General features: G+C 33.3%; 9 protein-coding genes across 9 annotated transcripts; 7 read left to right on the top strand and 2 right to left on the bottom strand.

The window, feature by feature from the left end:
• Positions 1-141: 141 nt before the first annotated feature.
• On the top strand, positions 142-2,571 carry EIN_505580 (ATP-dependent RNA helicase DBP3, putative; the record flags this gene model as incomplete). Its single annotated transcript, XM_004257045.1, has 1 exon — positions 142-2,571. The coding sequence occupies one exon, from the start codon at positions 142-144 to the stop codon at positions 2,569-2,571; it is 2,430 nt and encodes an 809-aa protein (XP_004257093.1).
• A 246-nt stretch (positions 2,572-2,817) lies between these two features.
• EIN_505570 (palmitoyltransferase swf1, putative) lies at positions 2,818-4,060 on the top strand (the record flags this gene model as incomplete). The annotated part of the gene is made up of 4 exons (XM_004257044.1): positions 2,818-3,003; positions 3,067-3,385; positions 3,445-3,653; positions 3,701-4,060. 4 exons carry the CDS (start codon positions 2,818-2,820, stop codon positions 4,058-4,060), a joined length of 1,074 nt encoding a protein of 357 aa, XP_004257092.1.
• Positions 4,061-4,742: 682 nt separating this feature from the next.
• On the top strand, positions 4,743-5,273 carry EIN_505560 (hypothetical protein; the record flags this gene model as incomplete). Its single annotated transcript, XM_004257043.1, has 1 exon — positions 4,743-5,273. One exon carries the CDS (start codon positions 4,743-4,745, stop codon positions 5,271-5,273), a length of 531 nt encoding a protein of 176 aa, XP_004257091.1.
• Positions 5,274-5,457: 184 nt separating this feature from the next.
• Positions 5,458-6,956, top strand: EIN_505550 (hypothetical protein; the record flags this gene model as incomplete). The annotated part of the gene is made up of 2 exons (XM_004257042.1): positions 5,458-6,765; positions 6,849-6,956. 2 exons carry the CDS (start codon positions 5,458-5,460, stop codon positions 6,954-6,956), a joined length of 1,416 nt encoding a protein of 471 aa, XP_004257090.1.
• An 854-nt stretch (positions 6,957-7,810) lies between these two features.
• EIN_505540 (tyrosine protein kinase ITK/TSK, putative) lies at positions 7,811-9,068 on the top strand (the record flags this gene model as incomplete). Its single annotated transcript, XM_004257041.1, has 2 exons — positions 7,811-7,888; positions 7,935-9,068. 2 exons carry the CDS (start codon positions 7,811-7,813, stop codon positions 9,066-9,068), a joined length of 1,212 nt encoding a protein of 403 aa, XP_004257089.1.
• Positions 9,069-11,980: 2,912 nt separating this feature from the next.
• On the top strand, positions 11,981-12,751 carry EIN_505530 (hypothetical protein; the record flags this gene model as incomplete). Its single annotated transcript, XM_004257040.1, has 1 exon — positions 11,981-12,751. One exon carries the CDS (start codon positions 11,981-11,983, stop codon positions 12,749-12,751), a length of 771 nt encoding a protein of 256 aa, XP_004257088.1.
• A 68-nt stretch (positions 12,752-12,819) lies between these two features.
• On the bottom strand, positions 12,820-14,130 carry EIN_505520 (beta-amylase, putative; the record flags this gene model as incomplete). The annotated part of the gene is made up of 1 exon (XM_004257039.1): positions 12,820-14,130. The coding sequence occupies one exon, from the start codon at positions 14,128-14,130 to the stop codon at positions 12,820-12,822; it is 1,311 nt and encodes a 436-aa protein (XP_004257087.1).
• Positions 14,131-15,380: 1,250 nt separating this feature from the next.
• EIN_505510 (UV excision repair protein rad23, putative) lies at positions 15,381-16,415 on the top strand (the record flags this gene model as incomplete). Its single annotated transcript, XM_004257038.1, has 2 exons — positions 15,381-15,602; positions 15,645-16,415. The coding sequence occupies 2 exons, from the start codon at positions 15,381-15,383 to the stop codon at positions 16,413-16,415; spliced, it is 993 nt and encodes a 330-aa protein (XP_004257086.1).
• A 306-nt stretch (positions 16,416-16,721) lies between these two features.
• On the bottom strand, positions 16,722-17,423 carry EIN_505500 (hypothetical protein; the record flags this gene model as incomplete). The annotated part of the gene is made up of 1 exon (XM_004257037.1): positions 16,722-17,423. The coding sequence occupies one exon, from the start codon at positions 17,421-17,423 to the stop codon at positions 16,722-16,724; it is 702 nt and encodes a 233-aa protein (XP_004257085.1).
• Between the last annotated feature and the right edge of the window lie 2,413 nt (positions 17,424-19,836).

Raw genomic sequence — 19,836 nt, 5'->3', positions numbered from 1 at the left:
CTAAATTTGCACCAAGAAATATCAGAAAGGTATTACCATCTGAATTCCGATAAAAAAAACAAGAGAAAAGATAGGAGAAACCTAAGAAAGGAGACAACCATCACTTTTTAAAAAAGGAAACTGAAAAGGAAAGAGAAGCAGATGAGGGGCTTTATAGACTGCGACGAAGACTTTAAGCCAACAAAGACTAAAACTCCAAACATGGAAAAAGACGAAGGGATCATTGACAAGCGCGTAGTGGAAAATATGAGCCCAGACACGTTTGCAGATAGAATCTCTGCGATAGACGTCGACGCGTTGGAGACTGGGTCAGAATTAACTTCAGAGGAAACGGTATATGAGGCAAGAGAAATTAAAGAGGGAGAAACACCAGCACTCAGCCAAGACACATTGAAAAGCCAGAAAGATGAAAAACTCAATACAACAGCGAAACCAGAAAGTATAGTTCCGGAAACTAAAGAAAGTAAATTAGAGAAAGTAGCTGAGAAACCAAAGATTATAATTCCGGTACTAAAGAAAGTAGAAGACGATGAAAATGATGAGATTGGATTTACTGAAGATCTTTCTTTGGATTCGATACTAATGGAGTGCGAGAAACATAACGCCCTCCAAAGACAAAACACATTACCAGCAGAAAGTACCGACGAATTACAAAGAATGGAATCGATGCAACTGAGAACGCCAATTTTCAAACGGACTGACTCAATTGAAATCATCGACAACGAAACCAGGAATATCCCAAAGAGGTCATCTAGTCTCTTGGACGATTTTATCGACCACAGGAAGAAGTTTAACTTCGCGGAAGATCACAACCCAGCAGAGGATAAGACATACACTGAAGAAGACGAACTGAAGCTCAGACAAAGCGAAGAAGACAAGACCGCCGAACTCCGCACTATAGAAATCAATGACGAGAACTTTGAAAAGATCCGGCAAATTGCGTACGACAGAGAGGAAGTCAGACGGTCAATTCGAGTCATTGAGGAACGAAAAGGAATTAAAATAAAGGACGTCTTGAGACTCAACGACAAAATCGGGAGGATATACGCGTGGAAGGCTGAGGAGGCCAAGAGCTCTTACGAGCCATTTAAAAAGCATGACAAAATACCGGAGACAGTGCAGTCGACCAATCGATATTACTACTCGATTTACACCAATTGGTGGGGAGGCGAATTTAAGTGGAGAGATAAAGTCAATCAAGTACTGAATGGAGTGTTTCACCACAAGAGTTTAAGACTCTTGCAATACCCGGTGATCAATTGCATATTGGCTGGACACAATGTACTTGTATTGATGCCTACAGGAGGTGGGAAATCGTTGTGCTATCAACTTCCAATGTTATTTAAAGACGGATACACCCTTGTTGTCTCGCCACTGATATCACTGATGCAAGATCAAGTCAAAGCACTCAACAACATTGGGATACAAGCAATTACATGCAACTCGAATAGTCCACAAAATATGAAGTTGTTTGAGGAAGACGTCCGATTCAATCGGAGGAAGTACCGAGTTGTGTACGTTGCGCCAGAGCTTCTGGACATGTCGAGTAATTTCATTTCGTTGATGAAACAGATCAACGAAAAGGGGCTTTTTTCTTATTTGGTCATTGACGAAGTGCACTGTGTGTCGCAGTGGGGTCACGACTTTCGAGAGAGTTATGTCAAGCTTCGTGACTTTCGAAAGAAATTTCCGTCGGTGCAGACCATTATGTTTACTGCGACAGCAACGGAGAGAGTGAAGAACGATGTTTTGATCAGTTTAGGGCTAGAAGAAGCTCTTGTGTTTAATCAAACATTCAATCGAGTGAACTTGACGTATCAAATTAAGTACAAATCAAGCCAAGACCAATGCGTTACAGACATTATTCAGTACATCAAAGAACACGCTGGACAATGTGGGATAGTCTTCTGTTTCAGTCGAAAGGATTGTGAAAAGATGGACGAGAGTCTTAAGAGCAGTAAGATCAAGAGTGAGTATTATCACGCTGGGATGAAGGCTGAAGAGAGGAAAAGTATTCAAGACGGGTGGATGAAAGGAACGTATGATGTTGTTTGTGCGACTGTTGCGTTTGGGATGGGGATTGATAAGGCTGATGTCCGTTTTGTGATACACCAGACAATGCCGTCGTCAGTTGAACAATTTTTCCAAGAGAGTGGGAGAGCTGGGAGAGACGGGAAACCGTCTGAGTGCATTGTGTATTACTCACAAGTCGATGTCAAAAAGATCATTTGGTTGAAGAGTGGAGGGAAGCCAGAGAATATTGAGAAGGTCGTTGAGCGGAGTTTGAATGCAATGATCGACTTGTGTCAAAACAAGAAGTGCAGACGAGTTGCGCAACTCAACTACTTTGGTGAGAAGTTTGAGGAGGCTGAATGCTCTGGGTGTGATGTTTGTACTATGAGAAAAAGAAATGAATTGCGTGGTCGGAGCGGGTGGGGTTGTACTCAAATTAGAAGTTCCAAAGAAGAACGAATTTTACAGATGATGAAAGGAGACAGTTCCAAGAAAAAGAGTGGAAAAGGACATTTTGTGGTCTTGGATGATGACGATGATGATGTTTGCGATGTATAAATTCCAACGATTCTGTGTGTTTGATATATTATAGTAAATTTTACAATAAGAAGGTTCAATATAATAAATTTGGTTATATTTTAATAAATGAGTTAATTTTAATAAATTTATTAAAAACATGATAACAAAAAAGTAATTAAACGTCGTTTTACAAAAAAATAATATATTGATATTCGCTAATAAAAAAAGCCATATAAGACTGATACAAAAAAATGAGAAGCAAAAGACAACTGAAAAAGGGGAACAATGCTTTTTGCGATTTGTCTTTTGTTTGTGATTGGGTTTGGCTTTTTTATGCTGCTCTTTTTTGTAGGAGGCCGAGCCCGAGAGGACAGTGTAGTCTACAAATTATACGACTCTGTCTATGGACCAAATGCATTTGGAACGAAAGCGTTGGAGTACTTCTTGGGGAGGAAGAACCCGATATTTATAGTTTGTTGAGTAGGAGTTGTGTATATTATAAATAATAAATAATATATAATAGATGACGGATAGGCATTTTTAATGGTATTAGTCCTTGGCGGATATATTGCCCTTGCAGTTGAACCAATGAGAATATTGAATAGTAAAGGGTATTGGTTGTTATGGCAACACGGACAGTTTATGTGTACAATGATCTTCTATTACCTCGCTATTAAAACGACGCCGGGGTATGTCACAAAGAGAAATCAAAGTGTTTATGAAAGTCGATATCCATGTGATAATATCTTATTTGAAGAGAACCAAAAATGTAGCACATGTGGAACATCAAAAGTCGCAAGAAGTAAACACTGCAAGTTGTGTGGGAAGTGTGTTGCGCGATTTGATCATCACTGTTTGTGTCTTAAATATTTAACAGACAACAATTCATCGTTATACAAGAGTAACAGAAAGGCCCATGGTTAAACCAGTGTGTTGGGGAGAAGAATTGCAAATACTTTGTTGGGTTCATGTTGTCGATGTCCATATCGATGTTTATAGTGACATATTATTGCATTCTTGCAATCAAATATTTCTTGGCTGACCATAACTTGTTAGGCCCTCACCCCCACTTGGAGTTATCATATGAGTGCATTGAGGTATCGTTTTCTCTTATGATTGCTGTTTGTTCTAATTTTGAGGTATTCGTTGTTAACGACTTACTAAATAGATCATATTGAATTACTTGAGATACACAATGATGATGATAGTGTTTTGTTCTGTGATGGGTATAGCTGTCTTTGTGTTTTTCTTGAACCAGATTTGGATAATGGGGAGCGGCAAGACGACAAACGAGAAGGTCAAATGGGATAGAATGTACTCTGCTTTTGATCGACAAATGTCTGGCGATAAAGAAGATAGCGATAGTACCACAGATGACAAAGACGAAGATAAAACTGACTTGGTCGACCCTTATAAGTTGATCAACATATATGACAGAGGGTTCTGGAACAACATCCTCTCTGCTTTATTCCCAGAGAATTATCCTCAGACAATTCCTCTCAGAGACCGTAAAAAGAAAATACAATAAAATACCATAACGAAACTACTAAATATAGTTTTGTTTTATTGACTTGTTTTTAAATAATAATAAATAATAAAAAATACTAGTCATTTTCAATAGAACACACATTAGTTAAAATAGTATTAAATTAACTATAAGTTGTATTGAGTAAAAATCAAAAGAACTTGAAAAATCAAGAGCAGTGCTTTGGAGGAAATTTCGAAGAGATGAGGTTTCCGAAAGGCGCATTGCAAGAGTAAAAATGATCAACCGAACTAACAGGGTAACCTGTTTCGTCATGGGACGATGGTCAACGAGAAGAAGGTGTTATATGCGGGGAGGGATGAGAAGTTATTCATTTTGTCTCAGAACTAACACCACATGTTTGTATATATATATGTATAATTACTTTTTAATTTAATTCTAGTTTATATTTAGTTGTGCCAATATAGTAAATTTAATTAAAAATAAAACCTTAAATGTTTTGTGAAGAACAAGAACTAGTTTAAAAATAGTAAAAACACCTACATTTTTGAATATTTGTGTGAATGTGTTTCTATAATTATAATATCTTTATTAGTAAATTTAAATTAAATAAATATAAACCAGAAAGTAGAGTCTATAAATAAGAGAGTGATTAAAACCAAGCCAACAGTTCTTGAATTGAAGAAGAACTGATGGATATTAAAAACTGGTTGATTGAATTGGTATGGCTACCACAGAAAGTATCACAAAAAAATATTATACCACTATTGCTCAATGGACTGGACTTAAACATGGAGGAGAGATATACAATAGCTTAAAAGATGGTGTGTCGACACAAATAATCAATGAACGAATTTGTGGGAAGAAAAATATATTGTTTCTAATAATAACAAATGAAGGATATAGCTTTGGTGCGTTCATTTCTGGTCTTATTCCGTCTCCAAAACCCCACCCAGAGTATGTGAAAGACACTTCAAAACATTTTGTCTTCACTTTAAATAATCCTTTCAACACGGAGCCGACTGCGTTGAAGAGAAAAGAAAAGAAAGGGATGACACTTTGTGTCTTCCCAAACAATGATCACACCAACGTTCTTGAAATAAAGAAGTGCTTCTCAATAAAAAACGACGGGAAGTCTGTAGTATCCCCTTTTTTCAATCAGAAATATGACGACACAACACAATATAGTAGTTGTTTATTTACTGGGGAGGACACCATCAATTACAAAGAAATTTCAGCAATGCAGTGGGAATAAGTGAATAGTTTCTTCCTATTCCATTATTACTATTCAATTGGCTTTTTTATAAACCACTTTTTTATTATTATTTATTAGTTATTATATTTAACATGAACAAAAAATAAAAGTTGAATTAAAAAAGTGAAGAGAAAACGATTGAGGAATACACTTGTATATGAAAATTTCATCTTATAATAATGAGATGAAAAAGTACTTGTTATTATGTGAAGCGTACTTGATCAACAAAAACGGAACTTACCAAGACAAACTCGTCACAACTCGCATTCAAAAAGCAGTTGAAATTCGAAATGAATTTTTCTCACTGTTCACATCCACAGAATCAAAGCAATTTGTCGCAAGTATTTTACAACCTGTTTTGGATGACAAGAACGATTACATTAGATTTATTGGACTTACTACTGTCTTTCTTCTTGTTAAGGAGAATTACACCAACTTCTTTTACTTTGGCAAAATGGTCTTATCCCTCACCGAACACGAGTTTGTGCTTAAAACACAACACAAAGAGTCTGTAGGAGCTTCGTGTTGTTTGTTAGTGTGGGCTTATCTTGTGCGTAAACAGAACAAGAACTTTGTGATGGGTCTCGAGAAGCGACAAATTGATGCAGAAACAACAATAAGGCTCTATGAGTTAATAATCACCTTCTGTGCACATTTGATGTTTGAGTCCAACTTCTCGAGAACAGAAATGGAGTCTGTCGATTACTTGAAAGAGACATTAGAGTTAGTTTTATGTGAAATACCTTCTGACAACATCACTTTATTAATTGAGAAACATAAAATGTTTTTAAGTGACTGTTCTGTCGCTAAACGGTGGAGTGCAGTGTTTTCGCTCTCAAATTTATTACTTCATCAGTACAATAAAGACAATGTCCTCTTTTATGTTATTCTACTTGGAAATTGTATCTTCGACAAAGAGAGCACTATTCAGAAAGAAGCATTATATGGTATTAATAGAGTTATTAAACGACGAGTTGACTTAGAAGATAGTGATTTTGTCGTGTCTTTAGTACTCAATGTTGTCAATAAATGGAAAGAAATTGGGGATGAAAGCATCCTCTTCTTTTTGAAAAGTGTTGTGCCTGTATTTACAAGCAATCGCGTCACCCCGTCTGATTTTGTGGTCTTGAAAATTGTACAAGTGGTGTTAACAATTTTCTTTCACACAACTAGTGAAAAACTAATTGTCGATTGCACTACACTTGTATTTGAAATCATCAAAAAGCTCGACACGAAGTACGCGAAGGTTATTTACTTACAACTCATTGAAGGACTTTTATTAAACAAAGTTAATGTTTTGAAGCTTGCCATAATGTTGTTTAGAAATTGTATTTACAAGATGGGAGAAGTCGTAGAAGAAGAGAATGTTATACAATTAACAATAAAAAGAATAAAATTTCTATGGAATGTGATACCCGACCAAATAGCTCTTTTAATGGGTGTTTTTCTGATGTATTATAAAAGTGAGAAATGTGTGAGTTTTGAGCTCCAAGTTCTTTATAATATGTACATTCATTCTAATGTGCAACTTATAAAAGGAATAGCCGTCTTTTCTATTGGAGATTTTATAAGAAGAACTCATTATGTGATCCACTCTCCCGACATATTTGGAAACCTTTTGTCTTATATAACAAATGTAAAAATGAGTTTTGGTTGCATATTGTTATTGGAAGGAATATATGATATGCTCTATGACCAAAAAGATTTATGCGTTTTGTTTCTCTCTCGACTCTTTGGAATTGTCCGTGTCATAGCGCAGAAATCTTCTTTATTACAAAACGAACTTTGTTTTGATATAATTAGTGAACTATTCAAATTACTAAAGGTGTTAATTAAGCACAACAATGGGTGTAAAGAACTATTTGTGTTTAGTATCACGTTTTTAAAAAATTTATTTTCAACACACACCAACTATCCAATTTCATTTTGTAAGCATGCAACATATCTGTTGTTTGATCTTTATACGCAACCACTTTCCTTTTCTTTTATTGGCAACTACGTAAATGACAAAACGATTGAATCGCTTTGTCAACTCTTCATCAAATCTGCAGATTTTCACTTTCAAGAAATTGTCAAAAAAATAAAATTTGTGATTGAAAAAAAATTCATTAAATTCGCCCATAACACTTAATAACTATACTAGTATTGTTATTAATGTTTATAAACCATTTAATTATATTTTTATTTATATTTTTGTTATTGTTAATATAGTTTGTACTACAAAACCAGTTAAAATTAAAAAAAATATTATTATTAATTAATTAATTATTAAAGTATAATATAACAACTTCTCTTTTATTCTTTTTTTTTTCCTTTTTTTTTCAAATTTCAAACAAGATTTTTATTTTAGATTTGTCTTATTTTTTATAATACTTTTATTATTTGTTTTTCTTTGTCTAATAAACCAGTTATTCATAAGTAATTGGGCACTGATTTAAGGACTTTTTCTGATGGAGAAATATAGTTCAGTTCTAATAAGTGAAAAGTAAATAAAGAAGGGAGCTTTCGAAACTAAAAAAAAAGAGTAGATACTGTAGATGAGTTCGAAAGGCCAACCACTGAGCAATTCAACCTCAACGACTTTTGACAGCGAGTTTGCGCTGACACTAGAACCGGTTTGTTTTAAATATATTTGACATGTTTATCACAATTAACATCAAGAAAGTAGAGAAGTTGACGTTCGGCAGTAATTACGCCATTCAGGGTATACCACTGACAGAGACCATTGGCTTCTACAATAAGACCGACGCCACATACAAGTTGTCCATTCAGACTTCTGAGTCGCCGAAGTATACATTGACTGTCGACAATGACAAGCACACCATTAAGAAAGGTGAACGTGTCAGTATAGTGATATCATTGAAGTTCCATCAATATGCGACCATGGGGTTGACTGGGCAGGTCCAATTTTGTTTAAAGAAGAAAGCATTGATGGGTGGTGATGCTGTAGTTCGAGCGTTGCGATTCCAATTGGAAGGTGTAGTTCCGGCGTATAATGAGAAAGAAATAGTGAAAGCGTCTGACGAAGAGCAGTTCCGTGTTGGGATGATTGATGGCGTCCTTTCCATGGTGAAGAACGAGAATGTTGTTGCATTCAAATATAACGTGGAGGACAAATTTGAAATGGAAGATTATTACTCGATCCAAAATCTCTATAGAGACATCCACCACCCCGACATTTTAGGTATGGTAGGTATAGTCTTAACGTCATCCACTATCTTACTTGACGGAGATACTGTCAAAGATTTGCAGACTATGATGCAGACCGAGAAGTATGGGACTGTATTCTTACTGAAGTGTTGTTCTGACTGCGCCAATGCACTCTTATACTTAAGCTCACACGATATCATTCATCGAAATGTGAAGCCAAGCAAATTACGAGTTGTCCATCACGACATCACAAACGAAGGGAAATGCACTGTGAAGCTTCACGACTTGACAACTACTTACCGATTGAAGAAGGGCGAGTTAATCAAGAAAAGTCCAGGAACGTATCAGTACATGGCGCCCGAGGTAATGGAGATGAAAGAACATGGATTGCCTATTGATGTGTATTCATTTGCGATGACGATGTACCACATATTCACCAATGAGGTCCCATACAAAGACTTGTCGAATGCGCAAATCCAACAAAAGGTGTGTGCGGGCGAGAGGTTGAGTTTAACTGATAGTCCATTTCCAAGAGGGATTGTCGACTTGATAGCGGAGTGTTGGCAACATGACCAAAGCAAGCGCCCGAAGTTTAATGTTATAGTTGCGAAACTTAATGATATTATCAAAGACTACTCACAATAAATTAATTAGACAGTTAATCAATTTTTTGGATTTCATATTGGTTTGGAAGGTACGAGAGGAGAAGAGCGATGGAAAAGACTAGGATAATACCTATAAGAAACATGAAGAGGGCGGAGACCTCATGCGACTGATGTGACTTCACACACGCATATTTGGAGGCCATTGTACTGCGTGTCATTGTGATGATTATAACAAGAAAAAACAAACAAATAATAAAAGGAAGCTTCTTGGGAAAAAGCAGTGAGTTGCGTCGCAGTGTTTTCACACATCACTGTCACTTTGGCACGATGTCGGATGTCATTGGGGTGAATGTACTCGAAGACTACATAATCGTCATAAACAGAAATTGTTTGTGTGGAGATGTAAGTGATGGGAGTGATGGTGTCATTATCAACAATTGCTGTGTTGTGAGTTTTAGAACCATTGAGGTTGAGAGGCTCACACAAATTGAGGAGAACAGTACCATCGGGGGTGTCAAGTGTATAATAATTACCACTAGAATTGAGTATTTATAATTAAAGGAGATACACACAAAACACACTTTAAGGCAATCATTGGGGAGAAGTCAAAAACGCCGTTGGTGCAAGGGTATCGCGCAAATGAGGAAAGACAGAGAAACGACAATACAAGAAGTGTCATGTGGGTTTAAAAGTTTTAACAACAAATTCTGTAACGATAAAAAATGATGGGGAAAAAATAGTATATTTATTAATTTTATTAATTATATGTATATAGTTTTTTAGTTATAGTATTATAATATTTATTTAATAATAATATATGGTACGTTATTTAAGGTTTTATATGTAAAAATATTGTTCTATAAACTATGATTTATAGTACATTTTCAATAGGTCAAGACTCAAAGTTTTTGTTTTTGAATAAAACGACTTTGAATATAACAAACTTTTAATCAAAAAAGAACATTAGAGTACATGAGTAAAAGGATTGAGGAAGTCTTTCTAATGAATGTAGTATTATATATTAACACGATTGAAGCGCTTATCAACTTTTCATGTGTTAATACAAAATGTGTTCAAGTTTTACACCGAATGAAAATCAATTCGTATGTAAAACACAAATTCTTAGACTGGGAATTATTAGATAATTCTTATTGTGTTGATGTGGCGTCCCGATATATAAGAAGAATCATGAAACTCTTTTCGAACATACAAACGCTGTACCTCCCATTGGTGATTTATAGCTTTTGCCCAAGTATAACCAACAATGTGTATTCTTTAAGAATAGCATATCCTAGCGCTAAAAAATGGAATAAATTGAATAAAAGAAAACGATCAATTAATTTCAATCAATTTTTTTGTAACGTATCAACCAACACATCAAAAACTAAAACAAATGTGTTTTCAAACATAAAAACGGTTTTAGTGAGAAATGAAACTGATGCAACGTTTTTAATTGAACATTCAATGGAATATGAACAATGTGAAGAGCTTTTCATATATGAATGTGACTATCCCGAATATATATGGGAGGTGTTAGTGCCACAGCGACTGTTTTTGTGGAACATGAAAAGTCTCAACAAAGTCTGTATATTCACTCGAATTAATAACATTGATAAGTTTTTTCATCAATTAAAAGAATTTATAACAAGTTCTCCTTATCTCAATTTCATTGTTTATTTATACAATGAAACTTATCTGAAAGAGCACCCAGATTTATTCAAAGAGTTGACTCATAAGTGCAATTTTATATTGAATTCAGTGAATTATATCGATTTATTGCCAACTTCTTCTTATTGTCCACCAATTGCTTATTATGGTATTCCCAAATTATTAGTGACTGGTGTGAATTCAATAAACAAAATCGCACATATTGCAAATCAGTACGCATTCCGTTTCACTCAAGTTACTATTCGTATTAAGAAAGTGACTTATGTTGATGCCTCTCAAATTGAAACTGAAATGTTGTCGTTAAGTTCAGATATGAAACTTGATTTTACTGTTAGGATATCACCAAACACACACAGAGTTTATTGTAGTTCTTTGAGCATCACAAATATTGTATGTTCAGATACTACAATTGTTAATGTTGATGTCCAGATCTTTAATCAACGTGTTTTGGATGATGAGAGAGTCGACTTTTTTGATTACGAAAAAGAAGACCAATCAGTTAATCCGATGTTTGTAGATGAACTTGCATTTTTAAGTTTTACATCCCAACAAGTTGACTACACTCAAAAACTAATTCTTATACCAAATTCACCATTTCAAATTACTTCAAATATTAACGCCGAAGTTGTCTCTTTAAAAACTGATAGCTTGTATACATTGTACAAATATAAGACAACACTGACTTCACTTGTTCTTTTTAATGTTGATTATAAAAAGGTTAATATGACTGACTTACATCTTTTAAATTTGGAACTCAAAGAATCGCATTGTTCAACATTTCTTTTACCAGATAGTTTGACAAATCTTTCTTTGGACGAACTACGATCTTGTTGTTTCATTAGTGGACGCCAGAAAATTGTATTAAAGTCGTTATCAGTGAAAACGGTTGGTGATTCATTTGGGAGTAATGTCGAGGTTGTTTGTGATATGCACTATAAAGAAGGTGGTGACCCATTTGCATCTTATTATCTTGATTACTTCGTAGAAGGTTTTAAGTATAATACTATTACTGTGAATGACCCAATAGACAGAGCTGATCCTTTTATTTTTAACAATGAATGGAATACTCTATATAGTTATGAAAACAGATGTATTTCTTATAAATCATATGACACATGTGATCCATCCTTATTATTCAAAAGGCAAGCGTGTTACGTGTTATCAGGTCGTCATGTTCGAGATCAATTCAAAGTGTCATTAAATTGTTTAGGAGGGGTAAAACAAATAGGAGAATACTATTTCAAAGGTTATAAAGAAAGAGATGTTAAGAATACAATATTCAATATGCCCCTTGGATTGACTAATTTGGGAATTGGCGCTTTTCAAAATGTCAGAGGTATAACTTCAATACATCTAACAACAGATATTGACAAAATTAAATATAAGACATTTTCTGGGATGATTGATTTAGTTGAGATAGTATCCCCATTGGACAGAGTTGAAATTGATGATTTTGCACTTGAGAAGTGCGACAACTTAGTTCGACACCCCAAATTTGTCCCCATGAAAGGTGCGTGGTTTATTGATAAGTATTTAGCTAAATTTTGTGAGTTAAAAGAAATAGTAATATGGAAAAGTATCACAGAAATACCACGTCAATGTTATTGTGATGTTACCATTCTTGAATCCATTATATTCCCTCAGAGCATTTCATACATTGGAACGAATTGTTTTAGAGGATGCACCAATTTGAAAATAATCGAATTTGACCCAGATGTGATTTTTGGAAGGAAATTGGTGTTTGCAAATTTACCATTTCTTATGAATATTAACCTTCCAAATACATTAACAAAGATCAGAAACTTCATGTTCAAAAATTGCTCACGACTCGAAAATATTACTATTCCAGTAAGTGTTAAAAAGATAGGGGACATGGCGTTTGAAAATTGCAAAACATTAAAAAATATGATCATCCCAAAGTATGTGAGTTTAGTTGGCGTGTGGTGTTTTAAAGGATGTGATAGTCTTGTGACAATTCAGTGTTCTTCAACATTGTCTGTAAATCAAAATAGTTTGAGAGGAATAGAAGATTGTGTCAAATTCAATGTTTATTGATTGTTGTTTATTGTTGTTTTGATATATACAACTTCACTTATTAATTATATTATTAACGTAAAAAAGAGTTATTTCATTAAGTTGACAAAGTCACAGAATTGTTTCCAAGCAGTTGCATCATCAAGAAGCGCTCTAGTCATTCTGTTATAACTAAATGAAGAAAGATTGTGTTCTTTAGCTTTCTTATTAATTTGTATAAACCCGTTTGTGTTGCATCCACCATACCCACACATATCATACTCATTCTCTCCACACTTTGTAAGACCTACAGAAGACGCTGCAGAATATGCTTGATCGATTAAACTGACTGGTTGACTTCCGCATTTGACATCAGTACCTAGCATCTCAAGAGTAGTGAAATCAAATGTTATATTGTACTTTTCAAAGATATTTGAAAGTGTGTTATAAGCATTGTTGCCATTTGAATTATAATAACCCGCAGTCATTTCACCTGCATGGCTATCGTCCATCCACCACCAATGTATACAACTGATTTTTCCAACAAGAAACAAGCTGTCACCAAAAATTGTTCTTGCTGAAAACAAGATCTTGTCAGTGTGACTTAACAAAAGGTCAAAGTACCATTGTTGGAAGAACTTACCATATTCACTTTGATAGTTTTCAGCGTCATTTCCAAAGAAGCCAGTTGATGTTGGTGGCATGTTGTTGTAATAACCAGCGTTGGTTGGGTTGTGTCCCCACTCTGGATGCCCAGTTGCGTTTGCCGCGTTCTTCAATTTCTGTTGCGATTTTTTATCACTGCACTGAAACGCTCCGACACCACAATAACTCCAAAGGTTGAGTGGAAAAGATGGGTATCTGGTTTCCCCTTTTATACCCATTCCAATTTGAATTTCTTTGATTGTCCCATCATCAATGTATTTCTGGAAATTTTGTTTAAAAGATGCCATAAAGTCGCCGTATATCTCTATTGGGGTTCTGCCTTCAAATACTTTTTCATCATCAAACGCAAAGGATATATATTCATCAATAACACGATTCTCTGCATCTTTGAAAAATGCGTCATTTGTTAATATAGATTTTTCCGCCCACAATGGAAGGTGAATTGTGGGTATATCTCCCACACCATTTCCACACTTGTGAAAATACAATGCTACTTTTAATTTAAGTCCTGTGGTCTTCACCATAGATACCAATTTTTCATAACTATCCCAATTGTACGTTTTTGGACTTGTCTCAACAAGTCCCCAATAAATATCCGACATGACACCAACAACACCACTAGACTTGATCTTGTTAAGATCATTTTGGAGTTGTTCTGGATTCCTAATTCCTTGTGAAGTCACAACATCAAGTGGCAACATTAAATTTACTTCAATTGAAGAAGCGATTGATAGTAATATGATCAGTGCAATCATTAAATGAATCCATATGAAAAACATCTAATTTTTAAATTCAAAAACATTATAAGAAATTTCTTGGTTTCGTAATTTTTGTTCAACTTTTCTTTTAACTCTTATTATGATTATAAGAGTTATAAAAATCCAAATGTTTTTGACACTTTCAAAACATTTCTTGTAATAATTGTTAAATGATTGGATTTTATTCGTATGTAAATTATTATTTGTAATAAAAATTGATTGTTATATTATTTGTAAACGATCAAATACTAACTAACACCTTAAATAATAAAAATTGTTTTGAAATAATCAATTTAAACGTATGTGCCTTATCTGTATGTTAACAAAAGGCTTTTTACATTAAGATTTCCCAAGAGAGGTTCATCATAAAAACAAGCATTTTTGGCCAACCAAACCTTAAAAACAGCTTCATATAAAACTGCTTTTTTGGTTTTAATCTAAAAATGCCCGCTCTTGAAAGAACAAAAATTCCCATAATTATCCACTTATGAAATATTTGACTCTTTTTATCATCAAAAAATAATTAATGTTTTATTAATAGAATCAAAGATAATTAATTCATTATTATTAAAATTATTATTATTTTTTTACTACGTGGCAATTGTATTTAAAAAGTAGTTTAATATCAATTTGATTTATATTATTATTTCGATATGTAATTTAAAATTATTTAATTATCTTATTAAAAAATCAAAAATGTAATTGATAATATAAATAATTAAATATAAAAATGTCAGACTCGACGCGTTTCATCTTTATTCAGGCCGCCCGTCGCAAATGTCATCATTCATTATTTAAATATCAAATATTAAATATTAAAAACTCTTGAATTGAAATCATCATCTAAATATCTTTTTAAAATGATAATAATATTTCAAATTATGGGCTAATATTAATAAACGTTATAAATAACATTATGTAATGATGTAAAAGATAATAGTTTATGTTTAAAAAAATGATTACAATAAAATACTAATATTTAATAATACTATATAATACAACTATGAGATGAATTATTTTTTTTATGGCAAACTTTTTTTTTGTATTGTATTCAAAACACAATTATGAATTTGAAAAAAAAATCATATTTGAGATAAAATACTTTATAATAAGACTTACACTTCCCAAAAAGTACATTGAAGTTTAACAATAAAAATTAGCTTCAGTTACTGGTGACAAAACTTGAATTAATACGGAAAAACCTCAACCTCTTTTTATTTAAAAGATCTCATCTCTTTTTGTTCAAAATGAAGATCAACGTGAAAACCGTCCAAGGAACTTCGAGTGAATATGAAGTCCAAGATGCCACCACCATTGGCCAACTTAAGGAAATGATTCATGAAAAGCAAAACATTGATGCCGCAAGCATTTCGTTAGTTTTGAAGTCAAGAATGTTAAAAGACGACACCCAGACAATCCAAGCGGTCGGCATTAAAGAAAACGATTTCGTTATTATGGTCGTGAGAAAGGTTTGTTTCTCTTCTTTTTTAATGAGCGACATTGACTCATAGAATACTGTTGCTCCTCCTCCTCAACCAGCCCCCGTCCAACAACCAACTCCAGTACAACCAACACCACAACCAGTCCCCGTTCAACAACCAGTCCAGCCACAACAACCAGCTTCAAATCCCGTTAACATATTTGAAAGACAACCAACTCAGCAACAAGCTGCTGTTGAACCAACTGAAGCAAATATCACTCAATTGATCGAAATGGGCTTCCCAAGAGATGATGCCATTAAGGCTCTTAAAAAGGCACAAAACAACACAAACGTTGCTGCCGAATTCTTGTTGAGTGGTACTAATCTCGACCAAATTCCTGACCAACCCCAAGGCGAAGAAGGTGGAGTCCCTATCACCGCTCTCACTCGTGAGCAATTCGTCCAACTTTGCAATGAAAGACCAGAAGTTTTACAACCACTGTTGAACCCAATTCAAGCCGACAACCCTCAGTTGGCTCAAATGATCCAGGCGAACCCAGGTATGCTCTACGACATTATCAAAACCCACCAAAACGATCAACAGCAACAACAACCAATGCCTTCACAACCAATCCCTCAACAACCAAGTCAGCCAATTCAACCATCCCAACCAATACAACAACCCACTCAACCAGCACAACCTACTCAACCAGCTGGACCACAACTCTCTGCTGAAGACAATGCGGCGATCGACAGACTGACTGGACTTGGGTTCTCAAAGGCTCAGGCCATCCAGGCGTATGTCGCGTGTGATAAAAATGAAAACCTCGCTGCAAATTTCCTGCTCGATGGATTTGATTAAATTCTTTTTTTCGTTAGTTTGGGTATATCATAAGAGGTTGGGTACTTTTGAAACCTTAACAGAGATAAAATGAAGATTTAAAATTATTATAAAGACTGGAGGAGTGTTGGGTTCAAATCTTTAAACACGTCCGGAACACTCTCGACATTTTGAAGAGCAACCGATGTTACAAAATATGCCTCTTTCAATAGTCGAATGGAACTTATGTCTATTTTGGTTTTGGCGATGGGAAGACAGTTGATTACAAGTGATGACGGGTAATATTGTGCCAAGAACATTTCAAACTCTTTGAAATTGGACATCAAATCAGTTGAGATATAAAAGGATCGATTTAAGGAGAGCTGAGTGACACAACACGAAGAACGATTTTGTAGCACACCACCTTGTAATTTGGTGATCTTGAAATTTAATTTTGAGGCTTTCTGATAAGTCGAAAAACTCGTCGAAGAGGAAAATTACGGTTATTTTGAGGTCGATCATTTTAATTATTTTTTTCGTGTCAAAGAAATTGCAGTAAAGATAGAGAGTCTTCAAGGAAGTCAACTTTTTAAGTGCAGCAAAAAATGACGCAAAAGCTGAAATGTCATTTTCGGAGTCGTCAGAGTCTTCGTTGTCAAAAGACACTCGTAGTTTGATTGAACGGAGGTTTGTCATCCCAAGAAGGCCAGTGAAAGGTGTAAAACAGTTTGTAACAGACTTGATAGAGACTATTTTTGGACGGAAATTGTATTCTGCTTCAGTGCGAGTGAAGTAACACGCTTTGTATTTAACTGAAATTTCCAAAACTGATCGGAGAAGTTTTGAGTTGTTTTCAATATCTTCTACATCGCCCTCGATGTATCTTAAGTTGGGATACATGGTAAGGTTGCTTTTAACTGAAGTTATAACACCAGAAGAAGAAACTCGTTTGGTAGAATACAGCCACTCTTTGTTGATTTGTACCAAACACAGCGCAGTTACCTTGTCTGGAATAAAAAGAAAAAGAGTATCCCGACTTAAATCGTTCATTATGAATTTTTTTGTTTTACTATAATTATAATTATTATTATTTTTTCATAAAAATAGAGATTAATTTATTGAAAAAAAAGAACTGAATATTAAAAACAGTTCGTTTTTTCAAATTGTTGAACTAACATTAGCCAGAAATTAAAAATAAGACTTTCAAAACTATTGATTGATAGTAATTTATTTTAATATATTTAGCAACAAAACTAATGTTTATTAAAAGATTTTCAATGTAAAAATAATGATTTTAATATTAATAAAAAAATAGAAACATTTTTATTTGAAGAATGAGCAAATTGTTTCAAAGAAAATAAATGTATTGTAGAGGTTGGCTATTTTGTTAAACTTGATAAATCTTAGTCAACAATGGAAAAACAGTGATAACAAAACAGCAAATGAAGCTTATGTAGTAACGTTACACAAAAAAAGGTAAATAATATCTGCCTTTTCATTTAACCATTTCAGATTATATAGGCGTTTGAAGTATATGAAGAATTATAAAAAATCAAAACAGTTGAAGGTAAATATTAACATTCATTGGAATCAATTTATTTAACATTTACTCTTATATTTGGTATTGCTATAAGAGCAGCTTTAACACATTTGAAGCAACAAATTTGGAGATTTATTTATTTATATTATATAGATAAAATCAACAAAATAATGGAGATAGCAATTGATTCTTTAGTTGAACAATTGATTTGTGCATGTTAGCTGTGATTGCAACACTTATTGAAAACCTTAGTTGGTTATTGACTTTGAATTAAAAGTGAAAAGAAAAAAAAATCAAACAATATAAAATTTAAACGGTTATGATGTAGGTCAAATCAAGCCCAAAAGAATTAAAATAATTCAAAATAGTAATAGGAATGTATTGAATGATTATTTTAAATTTGTGGATAATTTCAAAAGATTCGTATAACGGTTATTATTTGGCGTTGATGAAGTGGGATTTTTTATATATATTTAAATGAAATGTTTCTATTTTTAGTAAATTTGGTAAATATGTCAAGGTTGGTATTCAAAGTGTGTCAAAAAGAAGCAAATATTGCATTTATTCATTAAATGGACCATTTTTTGTGGTAGTTTTTATTTCAAAAAAAAATCTTTGTTGATGAATCTACATTAGCCATATACAGGGGTGAAACTGAAGGTATAAATTTGAAAGCGGATATATTAATTTAGGGGTTTTGATGTCAAATTTGGCATTTTTCTAGGTTTTATGATTCATAAATTAAGCCAACCCCTTTGATTTGAATTTGACAATGAAAAACAATGCAAACAAAATGAAAAGAATCAATAATTATGTTTTGTAACGATACCGACATGTTAATATTTTAATAGTATTTTAATTATATCAATGGTTATATAATAATTCATCAAGAATTTGTGTGTTTTTAATAATCAGCTAAAGTTTAAAAATGAATCAATAGTAACAATTGTTATAATTAAACCATTAAAAATAGCTGACGGTGTATTATAGTAAATTTGTTATTATTCAATTTTATTTTCAGGGTTTAAGACAAAACACAACCCGTTTACAACTTGATAAATATTTTAAGTGTGTTTTAATGTGTGGGTGAGTGTTAGCTTTATGGTTTGTTTATTTATTTATTATCAACGCAGTTATTTAAAAATGTTATATTGACGTTCAGATTGGTTAATGCAGCTCATTATTACATTTTGGTTTGTGTTTTTCATACGCAGGCCGGTCGTGAAGGCCGCGAAACACAACCCAAAGTATCGTAAATCATTTTTATGTCGAGTGTTGTTTGAATAATAACAAAATAATGATAAATTTATTATATACATGAATAATATAATGTATAGTAAATAATTAATATTGTTATAATTTCTTGTGTTGAAAATTATAATAATTTTTATAATTTTGTAACTATTATATTAACTATATTTTCCTTTTCCAAAAATCATGACTGTGTTGGAAATAGTGGTTTTTGTCCAAATTTACTTGTTTGTTGTTGTAGTTATGTCGCATTAAATGGCTTAAATTTAATGATTTACATGTTAGTTCGTTTTTGGCCAATAGATTAAAAGAAAATGAACCCTAAATTAATATATTCACTTTCAAATTAATACCTTCATTTTCACCCCTGTACACATCTTTGTTTTCATAAAAATCGAAGATGGGGTTTGTTAACCAATTTATATTTGAAACTTGTATTTACGAAGTTGTTTTTTATTGTTTACAAAAAGCTTATTTAACTATCCACCCAAGTTGTTGTCATGATAATGGACAATTTCAATAAAGTTTAATTGAATATGTCTTGAAAAATATATAAAAATATTTGCGGCAGATTAAATATGCGTTCAAGAGTTTGTCAATCAAAATAATTACATGAGGTATACTTGTTTATTGTTGATACAACAATAACCACAAAAAGAAAAGATAAAAAAT

This window comes from Entamoeba invadens (genome assembly GCF_000330505.1).
Source record: "Entamoeba invadens IP1 unplaced genomic scaffold scaff_1105074725959, whole genome shotgun sequence".
Classification (NCBI taxonomy): Eukaryota; Evosea; order Mastigamoebida; family Endamoebidae; genus Entamoeba; species Entamoeba invadens.
Note: the sequence above shows the minus strand (reverse complement) of the source record. Positions and strands in the feature narration are given on the sequence as shown.